This window comes from Crocuta crocuta, unplaced genomic scaffold (genome assembly GCF_008692635.1).
Source record: "Crocuta crocuta isolate KB4526 unplaced genomic scaffold, BGI_CrCroc_1.0 scaffold130, whole genome shotgun sequence".
Taxonomy (NCBI): domain Eukaryota; kingdom Metazoa; phylum Chordata; class Mammalia; order Carnivora; family Hyaenidae; genus Crocuta; species Crocuta crocuta.
This window is the reverse complement of record NW_027527920.1, coordinates 8,678,684-8,702,871: the sequence shown is the minus strand read 5'-3', so window position 1 is coordinate 8,702,871 and position 24,188 is coordinate 8,678,684. Positions and strand designations below refer to the sequence as shown.

Sequence of the window (24,188 nt, the reverse complement as noted above, 5' to 3'; positions counted from 1 at the left end):
CAATATGGGGAGGGAAAGGGGGAGCCCCTACAGGGGCTTGAGGTAGGAGTGCATTTGGGGCTCTGTTTGGGGACAAGGGCTGAGGCCATGGCCCAACTCCCCCAAGAACATTCATTCCGGCTGAGGTAGGTACTGAGAGCCAAACAGCAAAAATCCATCCTGAGAAAACAAGGTCAGTGGAGGGTGACAGTGTCAGGGTCCCAGCCACAGCAGGGGCGTATTTTTGGAGTCTAATTTGCCTTCCTCTTTTTTTTTTTTTAAAGGAAAACATTAGTTCAGTTCCAAGTCATGTGGGTTCCAGGCAGAGGTGAGGGGCTCCCGAAGGAACCCCTCCAGGTTCTGGGGGGCGGGGTCCCCTGCTGAGGCTACTTAGGTCTTGACAACCTGAGGGGTAGTCAGGACAGAAATGCTGGGAAGCCCCTGTCCGAGTCCCACATGACAGGAGAAATCTTGCCTTTGACCTGAGAATGGGGAGTTGCCCCCTGTGGAGCCTGCCAGACACTGGCTACTGGCCTGAGCAAGCTGGCTGGGCAGCTGGTGCTGTGGAGGCCCGAGTAGCCGGTCCTTCACTGAGGAGGCCTGGGCCTCGGTCCTGGGGTGGCAGGGCAGCTGCGGGGCCTGCGCACGGTGCCTTGGCTTCTGACATCAGCTCCTCCAGAAGGCTGAATCCCTCAAGTGGCAGCATGGAGAACTGGGTCTCCTCGCACAGGGCAGGGTCCCCAGGATCCTGCTGGGGAAAGGGCAAGTCACACTGACGTCAGCATGAGGGCCAGAGCCCACGAGTCCCCAGCCACAGGGTCAGGCCCTGGACCCAATCCCACTTGGGACTTAGGGTCTCCAGGCCAACCCTGCCTGATGCCGGTGCCATAAGTTTTATGCCTGGAGCTTAGTGCAGGCTGATGACCGAGGTGAAGGGAGGGCAGGACTGGGAAGCTGTCAGAGCCTGAAGCAGGATGCTTGCTCCGGGGCGGGGGGGCACTCACCATGGGTCTGGGGTCCTGCCGCCCCCCTGCCCCACCTGGGGGGAACAGCTGCTCCAGTTCTTTCATGTCCACATGCTTCTTATCTCGGCCCAGCTGGCCCCGCTCTGCCCGTCCCGCCCCATTCAGTGCCAGGAGGCCAGGATCCCTTGGGCTCCGGGGGCCCTGAGGAGGGGAGAGCTGGTTTTCTACATCCTTACACAAGAGGACCCTAAGGTGGGGGGCAAAAACAAGGATGGACACAGTGAGCCCCCAAAGCTGCTTTCCAGTATAACAGCGCCTTCTCCAGGCCGTCCCCACCCCTCCTGCCCAGGACCCACCTGCCCCTTTGGCCGAACAGGAGGAAGAGGACACAGAAGATGATGCAGGTGACCCCGATGTGGATGCCAATGACGATGCCCGTGGTGGACGTTTGGTTGCTGGGTTCCTCCTTCCGGCAGTCACACGGTGGGCTCAGGGCTACGGGCAGGTGACAGTTGGGAGCTGTGGCTCTCCAGGCCTGAAGCACCTGGGACACCTCCCCTGTGGGCCTCCTCTTCCCTCAGCCATACATACCTCGCTGTCTACGTAGTCTTTGCCTTTGCAAAGACCCCAGCCTACTTTTGGGGTTCTCTTTACTAGTTACTGAGTACCACTAACTTGGTGCCAGTTAGTAGTACTCAACCTCACCACGGCTGCATAAAGTAGGTATTACTATCCTTGTTTTATAGAGAACAAAACTGGGGCTCAGAGAGGTTAAGTAACTTGCCCAAGGTCACACGGCTAGTGTGACAGCTAGTCACACCATGGAACTTCAAACTCCTATTCAAGCCTACCTTCCCTGTATCCCCGGCTCCCCTCCTCCCTCAACACCTGGCCTCCCTTCCTGAGCACCTGTCTGTAGCCCCACAACCCATCCCCAACATGTACCTGTCCTCTCAGATGCTCCTCTCAAAGACACAAAGCGGACTGTGGCATTGCCCTCCCCATGCTGGTTGTAGGCCAGTAGCTTCACCTCGTACACCGCAGTGGGGTCTGAGGGAAAGGCAGTGCTGTGCTGAGTGACCTCCCCAGCCCCCACTGGCAGCTCTGTCACAGCAGGGAAATAGAGGGGACCCTGTGCCCCACCTCCCGGCACCAGGCACCGCACCCCTGCCCAGCTCCCCACGTGGTGTCTGCCTCACCGAGCTGGCTGAGGTTGTAGGAGGAGACCGTTGCGGGCAGCAGGACAGGGCCGGTGAAGGAGGCCCTGCTTGTTGGGCGGTAAAACAGCTTGAAGCCTCCCTCATGCTGGGCCAGCCGGGGCCAGGGCTCCCATAGCAGCTGCAGCGAGGAGCTGCCCTGGACCCGCACCGACAACGGGGGTGGGGCGGGTGCTGCGGGCAGAGGAGGCCAAGATGTGAGGGGCGGGGGTTGCCACCTTCCACCTGTGACCCATACCCCCAGGAGCCTGGAAGCTCTCTGACCCAGGGCCTTGACTTGCTCAAAGACCCCTACCTTTATGTGAGTGGGAAAAGGATGCCCCTTTCTCCAAGTGGACCCAGCCCCCACTCAGCCTCAGGGCCAGGCGCCTGGTGTAGTGTGCAGTATGAACAAGCATGCGTGGTGTTTTGCTCTAATACCCAGACTTGTGGTGTGCTCCCTAGCCGGACCTCACCTTCACCCGGGGTGCTGGCCAGCACGGGGGCAGAGGCTGAGCTGGCCCCCCTCGGCGTGTAGGCCTTGATGTAGAAGCTGTAGGCAGTGGAGGGTTCAAGGTCGCTCACCAGGTGCTGAAAGGTGTTCTTGCTGACTGCCTCCTGGTACTCCAGCTCTGGAGGGTCTGGGGAGGTGAAGGGTAGGGCGGGGCAATGTAAGGGGCACGAGGCAGTCCTACCAGCAATGGTGACATGAGGGCATCCAGTGTGCAGGGGGGACAGTGGAGGGAAGGTGTTGGGACTGACATGCAGGATTGAAAGGGATGAAAAACAGTGAATAAAAAGGAGGGGCTGCAGAGCCCTCACCCACCAGCAGCCTTCCTGATGTGCAAGACATAGCCGATAATCTCCTTGGTGTTGACCAGGGGCTCATTCCAGGACACGCGGACCTCAGTGGACGACACAGAGACGGCCTGCACATTGAGGGGGGGCCCGGGCAGCCCCTCAGCCCATAACACGGTCAGCCTGGCACTGGCCTGAGAGGAGCCAGCACTGTTCTCGGCCACACACTGGTAGATGGCCTCATCCTCAGGGCCGATTCCAGAAATTGTCAGGGTGCTGCAGGGGGAGGGAGAGCCTCAGACCCCCTCCTCCTCCCAGAGTATCCCTGAAAGTTGGCCAAATTACCCCCTTTGGAGAGATGGAGGAACTGAGCCTCTCCAGAAGACAAAGGAATTGTCTGAGATCTTGCAGCAAGCCAGTGGCAGACCAGGACTCAAACCCAAGGCTCCAGATGTAATTTAGTGCTCTTTCCTGGCACAAGGGGCACAGCCTGCTCAGGCCAGCCCCCCTTTCCCACAGCCTCCCCCGTTCTCACCCTGACACATGCCACACACATGCCTGTTGTTATTCTTGAGCCTGACGTGGCCTCCTGGCCCCAGCACCTGTCCATTCTTCAACCATGTGACATGAGGGGGCGGCTCACCCTGGGCTTGGCAGGTGAACATGGCTGTGGTCCCAGCTGGCCTGGAGATGGACTGGGGGTGCTGGACAAACTCGGCCGGGGCTGGGATGGGGGGACAGAGACAGCTGTGAGTGAATGGGGGGGTGAGGGGATAGGGACAGGGTGGGCTTGGGAAGCACACGTTCACCCCCTTGGGGAAGCTTCCAGGTGGGGCCCACCCTTCACCCTGGCCCAGGCTCCAGAAGATGATGGCAGGCCCCACCTCACTAGCCCCAAAGAGGCAGACCCAGGAGAGGACTCCATTTTAATGACTATTTAAAAGACTGACATTTGTATCCGAAAGCAATCAAGCTGAGCTCCCTGTTCAGGAAATTGTTAAATAAATAAATGTGCTAATAGGTTTGGCTGCACCTCGAAGGCGGTAATGACGGGGGAGATGGATGAGCCCTCAGTAACCGCTCCCCTCACCCCTACATTCAATTCCGCCCTCCTCCAATCCCGGGCCTCCAGCTTCCATTAACACCCGAGAAATGAAATGCTCCATCACTTTCATTTGGACAGATTAACGGCACATGGAATGCTAAACAAACAGGCATTTAAGGTCCTAATTCCCCTATCTCCCACCCCTTCCCCAGCTCTCTAGGAGGGACCCACCACAGAAAACCCCTGAGAATGGGATCCCAGCCCAGTGCATGGGGACAGTTGGGCCCCAGGACAGGAGGATGGACAGAAGGACCTGATCAGCTCCAGAGGCTAACACCCACCTCCTTCCCACACACCCTGAGCGTGGAGACCAGCTGTGTGCGTGCATGTGGCTGGAGCTGGGGTGTGAGTGTGAGAATGACAAACACCTGAGAGCATGCAAGCAGGTGTGAGCGTGCAGGTGCCACGTGTGTGAATGAAAACAACACGTGGGGGTGGGGAGCCAGTGGAGATTATAAAATGGAGATGGTGGGGTGGAGGGAAGGCAAGGACACCTAGAGGGACCCACAGGGGGCCAATCACCAAAAGTGCCTTCCCATTCTTGTGAATGTGAGGGGAGAGCTGCCTGGAGGCCTGGGGAGGGGCAGGAGCCATGGTTAAGGTTAGTACAGGGCCCTGAGCGTGGGCCAGGGATGCTGATGAAGAGAGGAAGGAATGGGGCAGGAGGAGGGGGCTGTGGGGCCGGGGAGGTCGTACCTTGCACCACCAGCCGGCCTTGTGCTGTTCTCCTCACCCGGGTGCCCGGCCTGTTGGCTGCACAGACATAGACGCCAGAGTGCTGGACAGTCACATCGGAGATGATAAGATTGCCGGTGCCCAGCACCTGGATGCCCTCCACCCCAATGGGGCGGCCATCTGAGGCGAAGGGGAGAAGGGAGTGAGGAAGGGTCACAGAGATAAGTGTGGAAGAGGGGGAAGGGAGGGATGGTCCAGATTGTTGGACATTCCACCAGTCTTCCAGGGAACCTCCCTGTTTTTTCTTTTTAATGTTTATAGTTTATGTTTGAGGAGGTTGGCGGTGGGAAGAGAGGATCCTAAGCGGGTTCTGTGCTAACGGCACAGAGTCCAAAATGAGGCCTGAACTCATGAATGTGAGATCATGACTGGAGCCCAAGTCAGATGCTTAACCAACTGAGGCACCCAGGTGGCCCTAAGGAACCTCAATCTTCTGACTCTGCACCTTCCCAAGTATCAGGGTATTGGGGAAGAAATAAAGCAGCACTGAAAACTTTTGCCTAGCAGCAGAGACCTGCCCTAATTCTAGCCTTTTCACTGATTCACTGGTGACCCTCAAGTCCCTTCTCAGGACAGTAGGGGGTGGGATTAGAGGGGTGGTTTCCCAGCCTGGTTTGTCTCTCCTGAAAAAAAATTCCATGCTCAAGTTTTCATTCCACTTGTGGACTCTCACACTGCCCTTTTAACATTAAGGCTCTGAGAAGTCCTGCAGCAAGGGACCTGGTTAAATCTGTTTCCCAAACTTGTAAGATGTTAGACCACCAAGCCATTATTTCCTCCCTGCAGATCACACTTTGGGAAATGTTGGACCAGATGGTCCTTGCAGTGCCTGTGGGCTAATGGTGAGGCCACTCTTTCCAGCCTCTCCCAGGGACTGGGCCCTCCCCCCCCCTCACCCCAGGATCAGATTAGCACAGTCAGAATGCAAGGAGACAGCTCCCCATTCAGTCCCTGAAGTGGTGAAATCTACTCCATTATCCTGCCTGCTGCCCCCTCCTTCCCCGATCACTCAGCTGCTACAATGTGGCACAGTCTCCCTGTGAATGCGACCCCACCCCATCCCCTCCAGACTCTCCTTCCCCTGGTGACCTTTCCACTCAGACAATGTGGGCCCATCTGCACCCTTTCATTTCTCTCCTTCAGCTGCCTGGGGATTTAGGCTGGGGATTTAGGGGGTCAGGCTCGAGACTGGGGGGCCCAGAGACAGGGTGTGACAACTGGCTGAGACTTGGAGGGGTCTGGAGAGTATTGCCAGGGAATAGAAGGTAGGGACACACAGGAGGGAAAAGAACCTGGGGGAAAGAATGCAGCTGAGGGGTTCTGGAGAGGCTGATGCCACTGAGAGAGGAGCCCGGCGGCGGGAACAGCGCAGGACTGCTGGGGACTGGAGGAGGTAACCCAGGGAGCTAAGCCATCCACGCAGGGGGAGGGAGAATGTTGTGGGCAGGCCGCCCTCCCCAGTCCTGCCAAGGAGAGGGAAGCTTAGCCCCCTCTGTAAGGCCCCAGGGAGCACAGACCCCCATGGAGAACAAACAGGATTCAGAGTCCCCCCCGCCCCCCCACAGCTGGGTGAAGAGACCGGCCTCCCAGAGAGTGGGACAGGGATGGGAGAGGCTGGGACTATAGGATGAGGCTCACCCAGGCGGCTCCAGGACACAATGGGGCGCGGGTTGCCCGTGGCGACACACTCGAGCACCGCGGTCTGGTGCACCGTCAGGGTGAGGTTCTCAGGCCCCACGAGTATCATTGGCTCCTTGTAGGCCCCAGAGCCTGAGCCTGGGAGGAAGATGCCATGTTTCTTCACTTCGGCTGTGACCCTTCCCACCTCATCCCACCCACAACCCAGGAAGGACATGGGGAGCAGGGAGCAAGATCGAGGCCAGACACCAGGTCCTGTGGGCAGGGAGAAGATGCCAGAGGCCCCAGGGCATGGCACACATCCACCCCTCCCCACGCAGCTTTGCCAGGCCCTCCGGCAATGAGAGAGGCCCCGGGCTAAGCAGAAGATGGGCTTCCCCGGGTAGAGCCGAGCCAGAGAGCGGGCCTCATTCCTTCTGAACCCTCACCACAGGGATCACAGAGCTTTGTGTTTAGAAGGTGCTCTACATACACTTGGCTGACAAGTCTCCAGGGGTGAGTTGAAGAGGGACTGATTGGAGAGTGAGAAGGCAGGAGGTTAGGGGCAGAACGAGGCAGAGCGAAAGAGCCTCACCTGACACGGTGAGCCTGGCTCCGTGGCTGACCCGGACACTGGCAATATTCGAGGCCACACAGTGGAAGACACCACTGTCCTCAGCCCGAAGTCCTGTGATCTGCAGGACTCCCTTGGGCAGCAGTGTGTACCTGTTGGAGGCAAGGGCACAGTCAGCCACTAGCACAACCACTGGCACCATTGACCACATGGATGCGGAGACATCACAGCCCAGCCCGCAGGTGCTGTCCTGACATCAGCATGGTCATCGCCATCATCGTCACACACACACACACACACAGGCTGGGACTCTGGCAGGTGGACGCACCACAGTTCCAGCCCAGACCACAATCACACAAAGTCCTTACAAATAAATTCACCGAGCATCAAATCTGGGCCCTGCCAGCCACGCGAATACTTAATCTCCACGCAGCACCAGCCCCGAGGCTGCAGGCGGTCCCTCAGAGGCCAGACACCGGGCCCACCTCCCCCTCTTCCCTCCAGCTTTCCCTCACGTGGCTCACCTCTCATTGTCCGTGTCGATGGGGACTCTGTTCTTCTCCCACGTGATGAGGGGTTTGGGCAGCCCGTGGATTTGGCACTGGAAGCGGGCCACACCGCCCTCCTCTCCCACGGTGGCCTGGGGATGCACGTGGAAGTCGGACATGGCTGGGGAAACACAGGGATATGTGTATGGAAGAGGCATTTGGCCAAAGTGCGAGGGGAAGGAGTGTTGGGGGGAGGGGAGGGTCACAGTCCCATATCCTGGAGCCTGGAACTCACCGCCGAGGGCCAGGGAGCTTTCCTGGAGCTGGAGACACAGGGCAACAGCATGAGGGACACCTCATCACTTACCCTGCCTCCCACCGTGGGAAGCATCGCCCCCTAGGGGCGGCATGGGGCTGGGATACTCTGAGAAAGGTCTGGACAAATTCTTGGACGACAGACCTCAAACAAGGAGATCTCAGGCTGCCGATCCAGAAAGGCAGGTCAGCGAAAGACCCGTTCCCAAGTCCCACTCCCCACTTTTTCAGCTGTTTCCAGACTTATTTTTATAAACCCACTCTAAGGTGGCCAAGGCTGGAGGATTATGCCGCATGGTTTACAGACTGGGAACCCGAGGCCAGAGAGGGGAAGCACTTAGTCCAGTGTCACCCAGCAGAGACACCAGTCATTAAACCCTGGTTTTATGACAACGCCCAGCAACCTTTTTTGCCTTTCTTCACCACCCCCATCCCCAGTTCTTCTGCAGCCTCTAGATGCACCCCGAGAGAGTGGTATATCCATCCGAGGTGACAAGCTTCACAGAAGACTGTCAGACCTACAATCTACATTTCAATGTATCATAAATATTCAGGGGCCCCCCTCCCCACCTTTTGGAGATCTCAACCGCCTGAACTCTGGTCTGCAGAGCCCAGGGCAGAGGGGCTGTGGTGCATCCCCACACCCCGTTTTAGGCTAGCTAAGTGTCTCTACCCACCCTCACTCCCACCCATCCCCAACCCCACTCTGTAAACCCAGGGAAGGTGCCCCTCCCACGCGGGTTCCCAGCTTCAGCACCAGGGCTGCGATTTCATTAAAATCCACTTTGCTTCAAGTGCGGGAAGGCGGCTCACCATCTGTCCAGGCAGGCAGCCCCTCCCCTCCAGCACTCCATCAACTGGGACAGTCATCCCCTCCCAGAAGGAGCCCTCCCCCCACAGCAGGTTGGGCGCTGGAGCTTGTCCTGGCTCCTGCCCCTGGCTCCCTGGAGTGGGTGGGCACACCCCATCTCGGGCCCCCTCAATCCACCGGCTTCTTCAGGACTCCAGGGCAGCCCCAGAAGGCTCAGCCTTTGTGCCCTCCTTCCCAGAGTCTCTGGGGGCTGACTCTTTTGTGGCGCGGTCTCCATCTCATTTGCATGTGGTTCATTAAATATAAACATGCATAAAAATCCCCCGCCCTGCCTCCTCCTCTCTCAGGGCCTCCTGGGAGTGCAGCTGATGGGTGTGATCAGCTTCTTGCACATGTGTGCAGAGCTGTGTTCTCTGGGCGGATGTGGCTGTCTCCATGTATGTGGTCTGAGTGTCTACGGCTGGATGTGAATGGGGATTTGTAGCTCTCAGTTCCTGGGGCTACTGTGTGATTCTGGTACCGGGCAGATAATCACACGTGTCCCCGCCAAGGTATAACTCTTATAAAGGGTACCTCGGAGGCCCTCAGAGCAGGAGGTGGGGGCAAATGTCCCAGCTGGTGTCCCCATCAGGCTCCATGAGAGGATCCCCAGAGGGTCAACCTGCCCTCTCTCAGGCCAAAGGCTCTGGCCAAGGACCCGGCAGGTCAGCCCAGGAGCTTGTAGGAGGGGGCCAAGGCCCTGCTGGGTCCCCTCTCCCCCCTGCAGACGTCAGCCTCAGGAGGGCAGGGCTGGGTGCAGGTCTAGGGAGTAGAGAGGGCACCCAGGCTCCTGGGTTTGCTGTCTGTGCGCCCTGGGCTCTGCCCACTCAGGAGCTGGGGCGCTACCTGCCCCCTCCTCACTCCAGCTGGAGAAGAGCTTGCAGTCCCCCAGGGACCTGGGGCGGGGACTAATGGCTCTGCTGACTACAGATGCCTCCTCATTAAGGAGCCAAATCCTTTTGTGTTTCTAGCCCCCAGCCTGGGCTCCCCAGAGGAGTCCTGACTCAGGAGCTGGCCTGAGGAAAGTATAGGGGAAGGACTGCTTCTTCTTGGGGCGCCAGAGATGGAGAAATTCTGGCCTCTACCGTCTTGCCCCCTCCTCCTCCCCTCAAAACTATACAAGGACAACAGCATGGGTTGAATGTGTGCCAGAGAGGAATGCTCAAGCAGGAAGCAGTCATAGGTAAGAAGCCAGCCTAATACTCTTCACACGGCAGCCAACAGGACTCCTATGGGTCCCCTGGGGCCCCATGAACACAGCTGCCCCCCCTCTGCCCAGGGCTCCACATTTCCCTTCCACCAGAGCAACACCTTGCTGTACCGGTCAGCTTTGCTCAATTGCAATTCTGCCAAACATCTCATTTGAAGGGGAGCTTTGCCTTTAAAAGCGCCTGAAAACCACGCATCTAAAAGCCAAACCCTTCAGTTTATGAAGGGGGCATTGAGGCCCGGGACCTCTGCCTCCGTCCCTCAGGTCTCCAGCAACTTTCTCACTCTCCAAGGGCAGGTAAGCCCAGAGTGGACTACAAGTCAGACCAGCCTCTTCTCACTGGTTGAGAGTTGGCAGTGCATTGCAAGTTGGCAGGGAAGGGTGGTAGGGAGCCTCAGATGGTTCCTCAGTCCCATCCCTTAGAGCCCAGCTGGCTGCACAGACGTGGTCTGGGGAAGGTGGGTAGGTGGGTGCGATAGGAAGGGGTGGTCCTCTTTACCAGAGGCTTTTTTTTTTTTTTTTTTGGAGGTGGAGAGCAGAGAGAAAAGAAGAGAAAAATCTCAAGCAGGCTCAGAGCCCGACCAGAGGCTCAGACTCACAAACCATGAGATCATGACCTAAGCTGAAATCAAGAGTCAGACTCTTAACCGAGGGAGCCACCCAGGCACCCCTACCTAAGGCTCCTTCTTGCCTCCCCTTCCCTCACACCCCTACCCAGCCCTTTGATCTGGTCAGCTCTATGTATTCCTCAGATGTCCAAGGGGGTTGCCTTGAGACCCCCGATAGACAGTGTCAGAGCTCCAGTCTGCTCACCCGTCAAGGGAACAGGTACTCCTCGGGGCCCTTCCAGCTCTGACTCCCACTGCCTTCAAAAATAGGCCCTCGTTGGGGCACCTGGGTGGCTCAGTCGGTTAGGCGTCTAACTTCAGCTCAGGTCATGATCTCGTAGTTTGTGAGTTCAAGCCCCACGTCGGTCTCTGGGCTGCTGTCAGCACAGAGCCTGCTTCAGATTCTGTGTCTCCCTCTTTCTCTGCCCCTCCCCTGCTCATGTTCTGTCTCTCCCTCCCTCAAAAATAATAAACATTTAAAAAAAAAATAGGCCCTCGTCCACATCCACAATCTTCCACTCACCCCTAGTTCACAGGCAACATTTTTTTCTTTAGGAAGTAGGAGATAGTTTTTGTCCCTGCTTATGCTAGCAGGTCATAGATCCAGGGGGAAGATGCCCTTCATCATGGCTCTCTGGGCAACCACAGGCATATGGGTCTGAGGACTGTACCTCGGAGCACGCGGAGCCCTGAACAAGTCATTCTGGAGGCCACTGTGTGGTTAGTGATGGAATACACAGCTTACTGTTGTAGGAGACACTGTGTGTGGCTGATGTCAGTAGTATTGTGTCCAAGGCTGCTGTACTTGTAATTTGCGACTGTTGATGCTTTTGGTTATAGAGGGACAGTTTTGGGTCCCTCGCTGTAGGCCGGTAACGGGAAGGGGTAATGGGCAGTGGTTGGGGGGTCCTCCCAGGGTGAGGGCCACAGACACTGACAGGGAGGACAAAGGCCTGCTGGGGGACTTGGTGGAGAAAGCACCTCTGTCCCCAAGCTGTCTCAGAGGAACTCTCCTAGTCCCTCCCTGCCCGCACCATGGGTACAGCCGGGCGGTGGGGAAAGATGGGCAGAGAGAGGCCAGCGACCCACTAGGCTGGAGGGGAGCAGGAACAAGCAGGAAACAGCTCCTGGACACCCCCTATAAATCACCCGAGGGGAGGGGGGAATCTCCTGAGAGCCAGATCTAGAGCGGCTCAGGGAGGGGAGGGAGGACTTTCCTCCGGGTCCAGGACCTCCAGCAAGGTCAGGTCTGGATCTGATTAGACAGGCTCCAGGGGGACGCTGAGGGGCAGGGAAGGGTCGAGGCAGAGTGCTGGGAAGGAAGCTGGCAGCAACCCCTGAGCCCAGCCTCTCACTCTGACTACAGCCACACTCCTATCCCCTGTGTCATGACTAAAAGATCAGTGGCACATTAGGATGGAGAGCTCAAAACACAGCCTTTGCAGAAGCCAGTGGCACAGGGAATCTGAGGCACCAACTGCCCCCCACTCACAGCCACTCTAGAGGAACAACCACAAACCACAGACTCCTCCAAAGGCCACCGCAGCAATCCCCTCCTTACGTCATTCCTGCCAAGGATCAGGGACACCCCAAATGTCTAGCCCTTCCTCGGGTAGCTCAAGTGACTGTAGTGTTTTTCCTTATACTACAGGCCTGCCTGAATCCCCTCCGCTTCTATCCACTGCCTCCAACTGTCCCCTCCAGAATCACGTCTTCCAATATAGTAGCCAGCTCTTAAGGACTGGAAATGTGTCCAGTCCAAACTGAGCTAGGCTGGAAATGTAAACCACACATTGGATTTCAAAGATTTAGTATAAAATAAAAAGACACTAAGCATTTGAGAAATACAAATCGAAACCCTAATGAGATACTACCTCACACCCATTAGGATGGCTACTGTCAAAGCAAAAACAGAAACAAAAACAAAAAACCACAGAAGATAACAAGCGTTGGCAAGCATATGGAGAAATCGGAACCCCATGTACTGTTGGTGGGAATGAAAAATGGCATAGTCATTACGGAAGACGATATGGCGGTTCTTCAAAAAAGAAAGCATAGAATTACCATATAATCCAACAATTCTACTTCTGGTACATACCCAAAAGAATGAAAAGCAGGGTCTTCAAGAGATATTTGTATACCTTCATGTGCAGTATTCAGAATAGGTAAAAGGTGGAAAGAGCCAAGTGTGCGTCAATGGAAGAGTGGATAAACACACACATACAATGGACTATTACTCAGCCTTAAAAAGGAAGGACATTCTGATACAGGCTACAACATAGAAAAACTTTGAGGACATTATGCTAAGTGAAATAAGCCAGACACAAAAAGACAAACACTGTACAATTCCACTTATATGAGGTACTTAGAGTGGTCAAAGGCAGGGAGACAGAAGGTCAAGGGGTGATTGCACAGGGCTGGGGGTAAGAGGGACATGGGGAGTTGCATAATGGAAACAGTTTCACTTTTGGAAGGTGAACTCAGGAGATGGATGGTAGGGATGGTTCGCACAATAATATGAAGGAATTTCATGCTGCTGAACTGTATACTTAAAAAGCGGGTAAGACAATAATTTTTATGTGTATTTTACCACAATTTAAACTTACGGGGGCACCCGTGTGGCTCAGTCGGTTGAGCATCAGACTTCAGGTAAGTTCATGATTCCACAGCTTGTGAGTTCAAGCCCCACATCGGGCTCACTGCTGTCAGCACAATGCCCACTTCAAATCCCCCGTCCCTCTCTCTCTGCCCCTCCCCCACCTGTACTCTCTCAAAAATAAGATAAAATATTAAAAACAAACTCGGACAAATAATTGTAATTGATAGGAATAATTAATAATTTAAAATATTTATTACAAGTGCAAATAATATTTTGTGTTTTAAAGACTTGGCTCAAAAAATGCAAAAGCCTTATTAATAATTTAAAAATAATGATTATATTGGGGCACCTGGCTGGCTCAGTCAGTGGAGCATGCAGTCGAGGTCATGAGTTCAAGCCTCACGTTGAGCATAGAGATTACTTAAAATAAATATTAAAAAATACAAATAATGATATGTTGGAATATTTTAGATATACTAAGCAAAATAAAATTTATTAAAATTAACTTCACCTGGGTGTTTGTTTTTGGTAAATGTGACTGACCCCTAGAAAATTTAAAATTGCCTATGTGGCTCCCATTATATTTCCACTGGACAGTGCTGCTCTAGAAGACAATTTTGTTCTTCGCACAACAGCCCTCCAAATACCTGAGGTCTGAGTTGTTCCCAGAGAAACATCTTCTGAGGTAAAACACCCTCAACTCCTTCAGTTATTTGTGATGTGAAATGATGTTCAGATGCCTTCAGCCTGCAGACCCTCCTTCAGCCAAGCTCTCGGTAGGCAAGTCCCCCTTACAGTGGGGCCTCTAGAAAGGGCCAGAGCCCCTTGTGGATGGTCTGAGCCTTATGTCACCAGAGGATTTGAGCAGATTTCAGCCATCAGCTGTAGTGACTATCCCTGTGCTGTCCAGTATGGCAGCCACCAGCCACATATAAATTAAATTTAAACAAAATTTAAAAATTCAGTTCCTCTGACTCACTCACTACCTTTCAAGTGCCCATTAGCCACAAGTGGCTACTGACTACACTAGGGGTCAACACCAGTAGAATATTCGCATCATCACAGAAAATTCTATTGGACACTGCTGGTCTCAGTCCAAGAGAAGGCCTCAGATGCCCAGCTGCCTTCTCTCTTGCTGCCCCAGCTGAGAGGCCCCTTCCTCTAGCATTGCCCCTGCTGGCTCCCTCCCCACAAGGCCCATATTTGATCATACCCTAGGTCTCTCACACTGCATGGCAAAGAAAGCCTCACACAGCAAGATTTTAGCTCTTGTCAAATAGTTGCCAAGAGCTTTTTGAGGTAGCGGGACAGTAAACGGTATGGGCTCTGGAGTCCTACAGTACTAGGTTCAAAACTCAACACCACCACTCTCAGCTGTGTGACCTTGGGCAAGTTACTTGATCTCTCTGAACCTCTATGTTCTCACAAAATAGGGACGATAATAGCTCATGTCGCTAGTGCAGCTGCACTAGGGGATTCAATGCGATATATTTGTAAAGTGCTTAAGCACATAGTTAGATCCTTGCTAGCTATTGCTGAAGGAAATAGTAGGATCTTGAGAGGGAACTGAGAATTAGGGAAGAGCGTGGTGGACATGCGGGGAGAGGTAGAAGTGGTCTTCCCCAAGGGGGTAGCCATCTTCCCTCAGAGAGTTAGTGGTAGGACCTCAAGGCCTCCAGAGAAGTGAATAAGAACAGAATTCGGAAGGCCTGTGTGGTGAGGTGGCATCAGCGCCAGGGGAGGAGGGCAGCCAGATACAAACCAAGCCCAGCTTCTTCTCACTTCTGCCTGGGGGCTCCACAGGGGCCCCACTAGCGAGCTGTCAGCTGGAAGAGGCCATTGGGTAATTGAGGCCTTGATTTCTCTAGTAAAATGTTTATGAAGCCCATAAACTCATGCCTTTATTGGCCAGGCTCATTCCGGGGGATGGATGTGGCTCTCGGAGGTGTAGTTAAAGCACCTGCTGAACTCGAGCACCCGAGGGCTACTCTGGCCTCCACCCAGACCCACCAGGCAGAGTGACTTCTGGAGCGCAGGGAGACCAGCTAAGTCCCGCCTCGAACACTCTTTATACTTCTCAAAGCACGTATAAATGTCCTAGCTCTAAATGTCCATGGGAAGGAGAGAGGAATCCCCAAGTGCTGGGGACTTGCCACAATCCCCAGCGGGGTCTTGGTCTTGTCCTCAGGGTTATCTGGCCCAGGCTCACCTTCCTCAGCACTCTGTCCCTGTCTCCTCACTATCTCAGTCCCCATGTTGCCCCCGACTTTGGCTCTGTTAGGGAAGAAGCCCCACATGGATTGGCCATTGTCAACTGGGGTGGGGGAAAGTATGAACTCAGAACACCTGTATTTATTTCCCTGGGCCTCCAAGGGGTAGTCGGAGAGTCAAATTAAGGTTCTGAATCCAAGGGGTATGTTTTGGGGGTGCTTTGTGGGGTTGGGTGTTGGATGGGTGCGGGTGGATGGTGTCTGCTTACAAACAGCCCCAGAGGACTGTGAAGGCTCAGAGGCCCTGCTCCGCTTCACCGGGGGTGATTGATTCCTCTGGGCCTTTGCCTGGTGACCCTGCTCTGAGAAGCCCCTGGATCCTTTTGTCTGCCTCGCCTCCTCAAGCCCCTGACCCCCTGCAGCAGCCCCGAACCCCAGCCCCTCCCACCCCAACACCAGCTCACCACTCCCTCCAGCCCCATTTCTAACACAAAAGGCAACTTTGTCTTTCAAGTCAGTGGCCATAAATCCACATCTCTCCCCTCCCTCCTGGCAGCCACCTCTGACAAATGGGGGCCTGGATGGGGAGAGGTGGGGAGCAGTGGGAGGCCAGCCTCAGCTTGGGAAAGTCCTGCATCCAGCTGTTGGCCCGCTGTAGGACTGGCGAGCATCGAACCTTTATGGCCTGATCTCTGATTCCAATGGACTGTAAGGTCCGAGGCACAGCTGCAGGGAGGCAATCTGCAGCTCTCTGCACCTCTGGGCTGGGCTTTTATGACCCAAGAAGAATAAAACCTCTCAAAGCCCTACTTTTAATTATTCTGCCCTTAATTCAGGGGTTCCAGTTCTTCCTCCAGATCAAGCCACAGGCTCCTCCTTCTGGACCCTCCAAGCCTTCGATGGAGGCATGTGTGCCAGGGGCGGGGTGTGTGTGTGTGTGTGTGTGTATGTGCTGCAGGACAGGTAGTGTCTGCCTTATGCCACCGGGTGGACAAGCCACTGGGGGGTGTGCCCACGGCTTCCACTGGTGGCCCCTGACACATTCAGGGAAGGGGAAAGGGAGGGAAGGATCACCTAACCCTTGTGACCACCCCACCTTACCCCACTACTAGGTTTTTACCCTGTTTTCATCCCATATGTCAGGCAATGAGTCAGAGGCTGTGTCCTGGTTTGGGTTTGGGAAAGAGTCATTTGTCGTGTTTCCACAGCAGACCCACGGAGTCGACACTAAGCATTCATTCAACCGATGCTTATTGACTTCTAATGTGTCAAAGAGGATGTTCTGGTATCCCACAAGCAAATGCCTTCCATCCCACAGGCCCGGTCCTCAGATGTCCCCACCCAAGCTCCTAACAAATACCAGAAGGGTGAGAGCCCAAGGCCAGGATCGCAGGTATTTTCACAGTTAATACTGCCCTGAAAAACATACCTGCAGGGTGATCGAAGGTTACATGTTAAACCAGCATAACCCTGAGAAGTGGGGATTGCTACCCATTCTGGGGCTCAAAGAGGCTAAGAAACACAGCCAGTTAGTGATGTTCAAGCAGGCATTTGAACTCAGAGCGGCCTAACTCGACACACAGTGCTCTTTCCCTGCACGAGAACTGGGGTGCATGCAGAACTGATGATCCCTGCAGACACTCTCACAGAAAAACAGACACACACAGCATCCTAGACCCTTACGAGCTCCTACTCACATTCAGAGACACCAGTCTGCAGCAGGCTCCTTGCTAATGGAATTCCCCCAGGGCTTGGGGGGCAGGTTTCACAGAATGTAACCAATGCAGACAAGCACCTTGATAAGGCAGGGTCATCCTCCCACCAATGGTCACGGAACCCACACGTGCTTCCTAAGTTCTATGAACACCCAATAAATAAACAACCCAAACGCTTGTCCTGGGGTAGCTCTTCCTGAGCATTTCCAAATCAGCAATCCAGGACACGATGCTGCGAGGCCTTGAGAGGGTTGGGCCTTCTAAGATAGAGGAGCAACTTATTTTCCGGATTTGGGGTGGGAGGGCAAGGCACCGTGAAATACGAGTGCCTTCTGTGGGGTGAGTGGGAGGTGGGGTGGGGGGAAGGAAGTGCTCATGGGAGGGGTAGTTGTGAGCCGGACTCAGTCCTGTCATAAATGGATGTATGATCTTGATAAAACCAAAGCCCCTCTCTGGGCCTGTTTCTTCTTCTGTAAAATTAGGGAGTTGAGTTGGACAAGTTATAAAGGCTCATCCAGCTGTAGCCTTCAAGGCATATTTGCTTCCAAGTGCCAGCCAGGGGTTCAGGGTCAGGGGCTAGGAGCCGACTGGGGAATCCCGCTCCGCCTTACACTTGAGAATATCCAGGCCCGGCAGAGCCCCTCTCCACAGACTGCACGTCTCTGCCTGTGTCAGGGTCACCAATCTTCCTTATGTAAACCTGCCCAGGCCCACAACATCCTTAACTTCCCGTCGTTCTGGTCAAGACACCGGATCTCTCTCACCTCCCGGAAGGGCGTCTGGTTAGGCGGCCCAGGCTGGAGCTATTAAGTAAATTGCTTTCACATGACCATGAGGACAACCAACAAAAACAGATACTTCCCCTAAATTTCCAGAGCCATATATTAGGTTTTGTAGGGACCAATACTGCAGGGGTCAGGTAGTGGACAGGGGACCCGGGATCATGCTTGGCTCTGTCACAGACTCCCTATGTGACCCTTCGATGCCAACCTTGATTTTCTCATCTGTGAAATGGGAGCGGATAGACAAGATAACCTCTAAGGTCCACACCAACGTTAACATTCTAGGATACTGGGTGAAGTGGTCCCCTCTGCATCCACGAAAGGCCCTTGTATTCCAGAATAAGCCTCTTCTGTTTGGGGAAGAGAGAGGCCTACACTCCCTAGGAGGATCACAGAATTTCTTGGTTGCTCTAGGGCTCCTGATTCTTGGAAATAGACTTACGCGGGAAACCCCACTACCGCCCTCCAGTTGTCCGGGATCTTCCTAAGCCCTGGGAACCATCTTCCTGAAAGGGTGTCAAAAGCTTTCCCATCCAGTCAAAGGTCTCACTACACCCTCCCCTAACCTCTTCCTTGCCCTCTCTTACTAATGGCACATCATGCACCAGCTGCCCAAGCTAGAAACAAACCCAGGGATCACTGCCCCATCCTGCTCCCTGTCTCCCACAACAAACTGGTCACCAAACCCTGGTCTCTTTTGCATTTCACTTGGCCTAGGTTCTGAGTACTTTCAGTTGTTTTTGTGACAGCCTCCCCCTTCCCTCCTCTTCTTCCCTTATCCCGAAGCCATAATTATTTTCCTAAACATCCAATATGATCATCAAACACCTTTGGTGGTTCTCCATTGCCTTGAATCAAAGCACTCTCCTTGAGATGGCATTCCGGGTCTTCACTCGTAGGTCCTGTTTGCTCTTTCTAGCCTCAAATGCCAGCTAATTCTGTCTTCGTGTGGTTTATACTCTGACCATGTCAGGCAAGGTTGCCTTCCCTGGACATATGATAGATGCTCACACACTGCTATTTCTTTGCATTCTGCTGTCCCCTGTGCCTGGAACTTTTTGCTCTTATCTCTTACTAGCTCCCCATCCTCCACATTCCCCAAAGGAGGCAGAATTAATTGTGCCTCTCACCTTGTCCTTATCGGACTGTATTATTAGAGTCTGTTATTCACACATCAATCTACTTACTCGCCTAGGAGTCCCTTACTGAGAACGGTCTACTGTACCTTTCTACGTCGAGCACCTAGAACAAAGACTAGGTAAGGAATAATTACTCACAAACTATTCCCTGAATGCTGACTTTAAGGGGCATATGGTTTTGGGGAGGCCTTCCCCATCATCTTCTCTTCCACCCAAGTCCCTTACCCCACTACTATCCAGTGTCTGTTCTTGGGCAAGTTACCCCTCTACCTGAGTCTCACCTTCTTCAATGAAAATGAGGCAGTTAAACTGGGCCACCGTTCTCACACTGGGAGAATAACTTGGGATGCTGGGTAACAATGCAGATTTCTGGACAACACCGCCAGAGACTCAGATCCTTTGGTCTGGCCGTGATGCTCAGGAATCTGCATCTCCATTAAAGCTCACCAGGGTGTCTCAAATGCACCGCCAGGATTGGGAACCCCTGGTCTGGCAGGTTCTTGAGAATCTGATCTTCCCTAAGGCTCCAGCATCCCACAAGGGCAGATTCTCAGCCCAGCCTAGCCCCCACCCCCACTCCTCAAGCCTTGTTCGAGGCGGCTGGTCCAGGCGGTGAGACTCCGATGCCACGAGGCGAGGCGCAGAGTGGGCAGCGGACTGGTGGACGAGCGTGCGAGAGCCGGGCCCCCGCGGGGCCCCCCAGCTCAGTTCTCGGGATGGCGGGCGGGCGGGGTCAGCGCCCCGAGCCTGGGGCCCTGAGAGCCGCTCTCTCTCTCGGCGGCAGGAGTAAGTGGGACCATCTGCTCCTCTCCTCGGAGGTCAGAGCTTTGTGTCAAGCTCCCATCCCCCTCGCTCCTCCCCCCTCCTCCCCGCCCCGTGCCCTCTGACTCCCNGGCCGCAGCTGCACACCCCGACCCGCCGCTAATCCCCGCGGGGCGGGCGCCCTCGCCCCCCCGCATAGCGGTAGTGACCGCGCTGAATGGCGCTGGCTAATTACCTCGCTCGCACCGCCGCGGGTGAATGAGAGAATCCGGCATTGTGCGCGGCGAATGGAGAAAATAAGACAGCCATTGTCCTCACACGCCAAACGAGGGTTTGATGTCGCTGGGGCGAGCGAGGCACCATTTCCCGCCGCCCCCTCCCCCGCTGGCGCAAATTCCCCTAGCTGGGCCTGGGCCCGGCCCCGGCGGCCCCGGGGGAAACTGAGGAAGCCGGGCCCCGTGCAACCGCCCCGGGCTCCCTCCCGCCCCACCACCGGCTCCTCACCTGCCTTCCTCCACCCGTTGGTTCTTAGGGCGCCTCCTGGGCTCGCAGAGCCCTGAAAACCAGGCCCAGCCCTGCGCTCACCGACCCGATCAGATGTCGTTGGGAAGACGTGAGACAACTGGCGAGGGAGCCGCTATTTCCACGCCCTGGGGGCCAGCTGTGTGCTATCAACCCACAGGGCTGGGCAAGTTCGGGGGCATGGCTGCAGAGACGATTACAGGAAGCAGGAGAGGAAGACTCCGGAGAGAAGGCGAAGGAAGCCTGGGCTGGTGGAGGGACTGGCCTCTTCAGGGAGGAAGAGGGAAATGGGTGGAAAGGAGAGGTCCGAATTATAGAGGGTCTGCAAAGCCAGGCCCCCGGGTCGGGACCGAGTGCCCCAGGCAAGGAGGCCACTGTTCTGAGTCAAGGAGAGTGGTAGGCTCATGGGGAAGGCTGCAGCTCCAGCCACAAGCCTGTGGAAACCCACTCGGCATCAGAAACCCTTCCGGCCTCAGGCAATCTTCCCCCATCTTTTAAGGATAGGGATATAAGGTAGCTCAGCTGAGAAATCAGAACTAAAGGAAAAGATGGGCAAGCTGATGAGCTCACTATTTATGCATTCAACAGATCCTGTGGGCTGTATCAGGCTCCCTTCTCTTTACCATCACCACCAAGTAAATGTTTGTTTTAGTGGGGAGGGAGGAGGAAATTATATCCTTCAACATCAGAAAGTGTCTTATCTTTCTATTCCTGAGTCCTTAGCTCAGAGGCAAGAAGGTACAGGATAGTTGCTCTTTGAGATTTGTTGATAGGAGAATTGAGCTGTTTTAATATCCCTCAATTCCACATATCCTTTTCCTGGAAGCACTACTTCCTCATCCCCTCTGATGGGATCTTAGACTCTTTCTGCCTAAAGGAGGAATGTTGCACATATGCCTCAATGTCCTGTCAGGCTTATCACATGATAAAAGGGTCTGGTCTGATCAACAGTAGGCTGTTGGCTGAGCCAGTAGCCCTTAGTTAGCACCACTGACTTGTGCATATCACAGAGCTCTTTCTGAAGCTGCAGTCTTTTCTAATTGTCTACATTATAAAGTAGACTATAAACTAGATTATAAATTCATTATAGGCAGCCCGTAGCCAGACTCTTTAACAGAACCAACCATCTACTTACCCATTTATCCACTTATTTGAGAATAAAATTACAGAATGGAAAACACTTGAGTCAAAATTGTTCCTTGCTCTGACCAATCGACCCTATTTGACATTAACAAGCACTAGCTGTAACAGTGATACATGAAAAGCATGCTTTTAAAGGAGAGGAAAGTCTAAGCATAGCTCAGTGTTTTTCTGACTCAATCCTGAATCAAGGTTTAATCTAACCCTGGTCATGCCCTCAGATGTGGTCATAATGTTTTTCTTTATAATTCTCCTAAATCTTTATGTTAGAGTCATATTTCTTCTGCCTAAGGCTCTAGAACTAAGCTTGCTAGGCATCACAGCACCTGTTGCTGTTGAACTACTCCCTGCTTAGGCCAATCTGCCCAGTTAGTTGATCTGCCTGGTTAACTGGTTTAGAGAACTCCAAAACAAAACAAGAAGATAAAGCAGAGCTGCTGTGGATGGGGTCAATGTGGGAGGCCTGAAGCCCCACCAATCTGCCCCCCTCTTTCCCCATCTCCAGCCCCTGTGCCCCCTCCACAGACCCAGGGACTCTAAGGAATGATGCTTCAAGTCCCCTGAAGTAGAGGAAAAAAGGACTTATCCAAGGAAACAAAAGGCAGTTAATACCAGTTAACTAACTGGAATTTAAATAAAAACATGAAAGGAAAAAAAAGGTAGTTAGCAGATCAAAGATCATTCTAATGCTATACAGGCCACTAGCTTCATTTTAAAAGACTAAAATGACCATTCAAACTGAAACTACAAATATAATTATCCCTATATGTGTGCCTTTATGGTTTGCCCAGATTTCAGCCAGAGTGCCTGAATGTCTAATCCCCAGGGAAATTATACTTTGGAAAATGATCCACTATTCAAAAAGCAAGGAGAGCCTCCAGGCCCAAATTAGAGACTTAATACTTTTAACTGAAAAAGTGCTTTTGAAGGAAGCCTATTTCTCTTCACATCTCTTCTTTCCCCAAACCGAACATGGTAAGCAACTTTAAAAATAACCCTCCATGGGTGAGAATTCTGATAGAAAGATAATGAGTATAACAATGACAGTGTGCCTTTTCCCCTTTATCCATTCCCTTATCCATTCGCACATGTGAATATTCACAGGGGGCTCTGTTATCATGGTTATGACTTCTCAAGATAATAGGAAGGTTGGCATGTACGTGCAGGGAGAGCTCTTCCAAAGGGGATGCACAGGAAGCGGGATAGCAGAGGGATGCCAGTTAGCAGGAAGCCTGGCCTGGCCTGGCCAGTTAGCTCTTTTGGGGGATGAGGCCACTCATCTGGCATCCTAGGACTTTCTCCAGCTTGCCTGGGAGGGTGTCCCACCCTCAGGTGACCAAGGACTGAGTACCCAGTACTGGAGCCACCTCCCCTGTGGTGGCAAGACTGAGGTGTGAACTTGCCAGGCCAAGAGCACCTGGGGCTCAGTCCAATCTCTCACTTGCCCTAGGTGGCCAGCGGTGGGACCTTGGAAGTTGAATATTTCAAGGAAGGGAACAGAAGAGGGAGATAGGGGTGCCACCCTTTAAGACCAGTAAAGGGTGGGATGGGAGACACAGGACACGGACGCAGACATGACCACTCTCAGCTCCTGACAATAGGGACTCAGAAGCTAGTGGAGAATGGCTTAGGCAAAACCGCACCTTTAGGCCCTGGTGGAATAATCTCTGATTCAACTTTATCTGTCCTCCTCCAACCCAGGTTGTTGGGTCCCAGAGGATAAGTGACTCCCAGCAAGCACAGGAAGGTCCTCCTAGTCTCCCATTTCTTGTGGGACCCATGGCTCCCCAGTCTTTCACCCTCTTCAGGCACCAACTCTAGGCCAAGCACTAAGGATGCACAAAGGAGCTAATCCCCCCCCCCAAGAGTTTGCAGACCAGTGGGAGGGACAAACTATATACTCACTGTCCCAGAATGGACTGTGTCTCCTAATTTCCCCCACCTCCAAAACACAAAGCTGGGCATACAGCCCCATGAATGCTTCTTCAATTGATGTACTAAATACCGCATTGTTTTATTTCAGGAAAGTCTTGATCCCATCCATGATTCATTTGCCAGCTTGCTTGCAATGATCTTGATTTTTGTCACAGTTTGATGGGAAAATGACTGATTTGAGCAGCAAAACCAGAAACAGGAGAGCAGGAATATCAAATAGGCTCAGTCGTGAGGCTTATTCTATGTGATATTACTGGTGATCTGACACAATGGAATCAAGCATATTCTAATCCAATCTGCGAGGAAGACTAAATTAGGGCTTCTCTAAGGTGCTTGAGGTTTGAAATACAATTTTAAGGAACTTCAAAAATTAGGGTGAAAGGAATCCTTGCAGAAAAGTGGGGGACATTCCATATAAGCGAGAATGTAAGGGGCAAAACAGTAACCCAAAAAGGGGATGTGAGGAAAAAACAGACCAGATGTGAAGATGGCAGAAAAAGATCTGAGGATTGTTTATCACAAGCCAAATACTGGATTTCAATTTCCTAAAATCGTGGCTCTCAATCAGAGCCCAAAGCCCAGGCCAATCAGCATGTTGAAAAGAACATCAGACCCCTTGTGTCCCAGCTCTGTACACCCAGGACTTGGGGCAAAGCCCTCTTTTCTGGGCCTCAGTTTCCATAGCAGTGATATGAGAAACATGGGTGGGAGGCTGGAGAACAGGGGAAAGTCGGGTCGGTGTGAGGGAGCAGCACTGGAGAGCTGGCCCATTACCCATTCCTGTCTACCCTGGGGTGCGAACACCCCCAAGCGCTGACAGGGTACCAAGCACTCATCCCTGTGTTCAAGTCCATCCTTCTGTATAGAAAAGCTCTGGGACCCTCTCTGCTTCCTTTTCCTCCTCTATAGAACTGGCCCATTTAGGCACCTGGGTGGCTCAGTGG

The 24,188-nt window shown here is 53.6% G+C and overlaps 1 protein-coding gene across 1 annotated transcript in view; it reads right to left on the bottom strand.

The window, feature by feature from the left end:
• Positions 1–6: 6 nt before the first annotated feature.
• Positions 7–24,188, bottom strand: part of IGDCC3 (immunoglobulin superfamily DCC subclass member 3) — a 40,482-nt gene continuing 16,300 nt past the window's right edge. Inside the window, exons 4-15 of the mRNA XM_077745273.1 lie at positions 7,494–7,638; positions 6,991–7,121; positions 6,417–6,554; positions 4,740–4,898; positions 3,497–3,662; positions 2,967–3,214; positions 2,617–2,781; positions 2,144–2,335; positions 1,890–1,994; positions 1,301–1,439; positions 984–1,191; positions 7–730 (exon numbers count right to left, since the gene is read on the bottom strand). Coding sequence (XP_077601399.1) covers positions 506–730; positions 984–1,191; positions 1,301–1,439; positions 1,890–1,994; positions 2,144–2,335; positions 2,617–2,781; positions 2,967–3,214; positions 3,497–3,662; positions 4,740–4,898; positions 6,417–6,554; positions 6,991–7,121; positions 7,494–7,638 — 2,021 coding nt within the window. The 3' untranslated portion in view covers positions 7–505. The remainder of the gene's footprint in view (positions 731–983; positions 1,192–1,300; positions 1,440–1,889; positions 1,995–2,143; positions 2,336–2,616; positions 2,782–2,966; positions 3,215–3,496; positions 3,663–4,739; positions 4,899–6,416; positions 6,555–6,990; positions 7,122–7,493; positions 7,639–24,188) is intronic.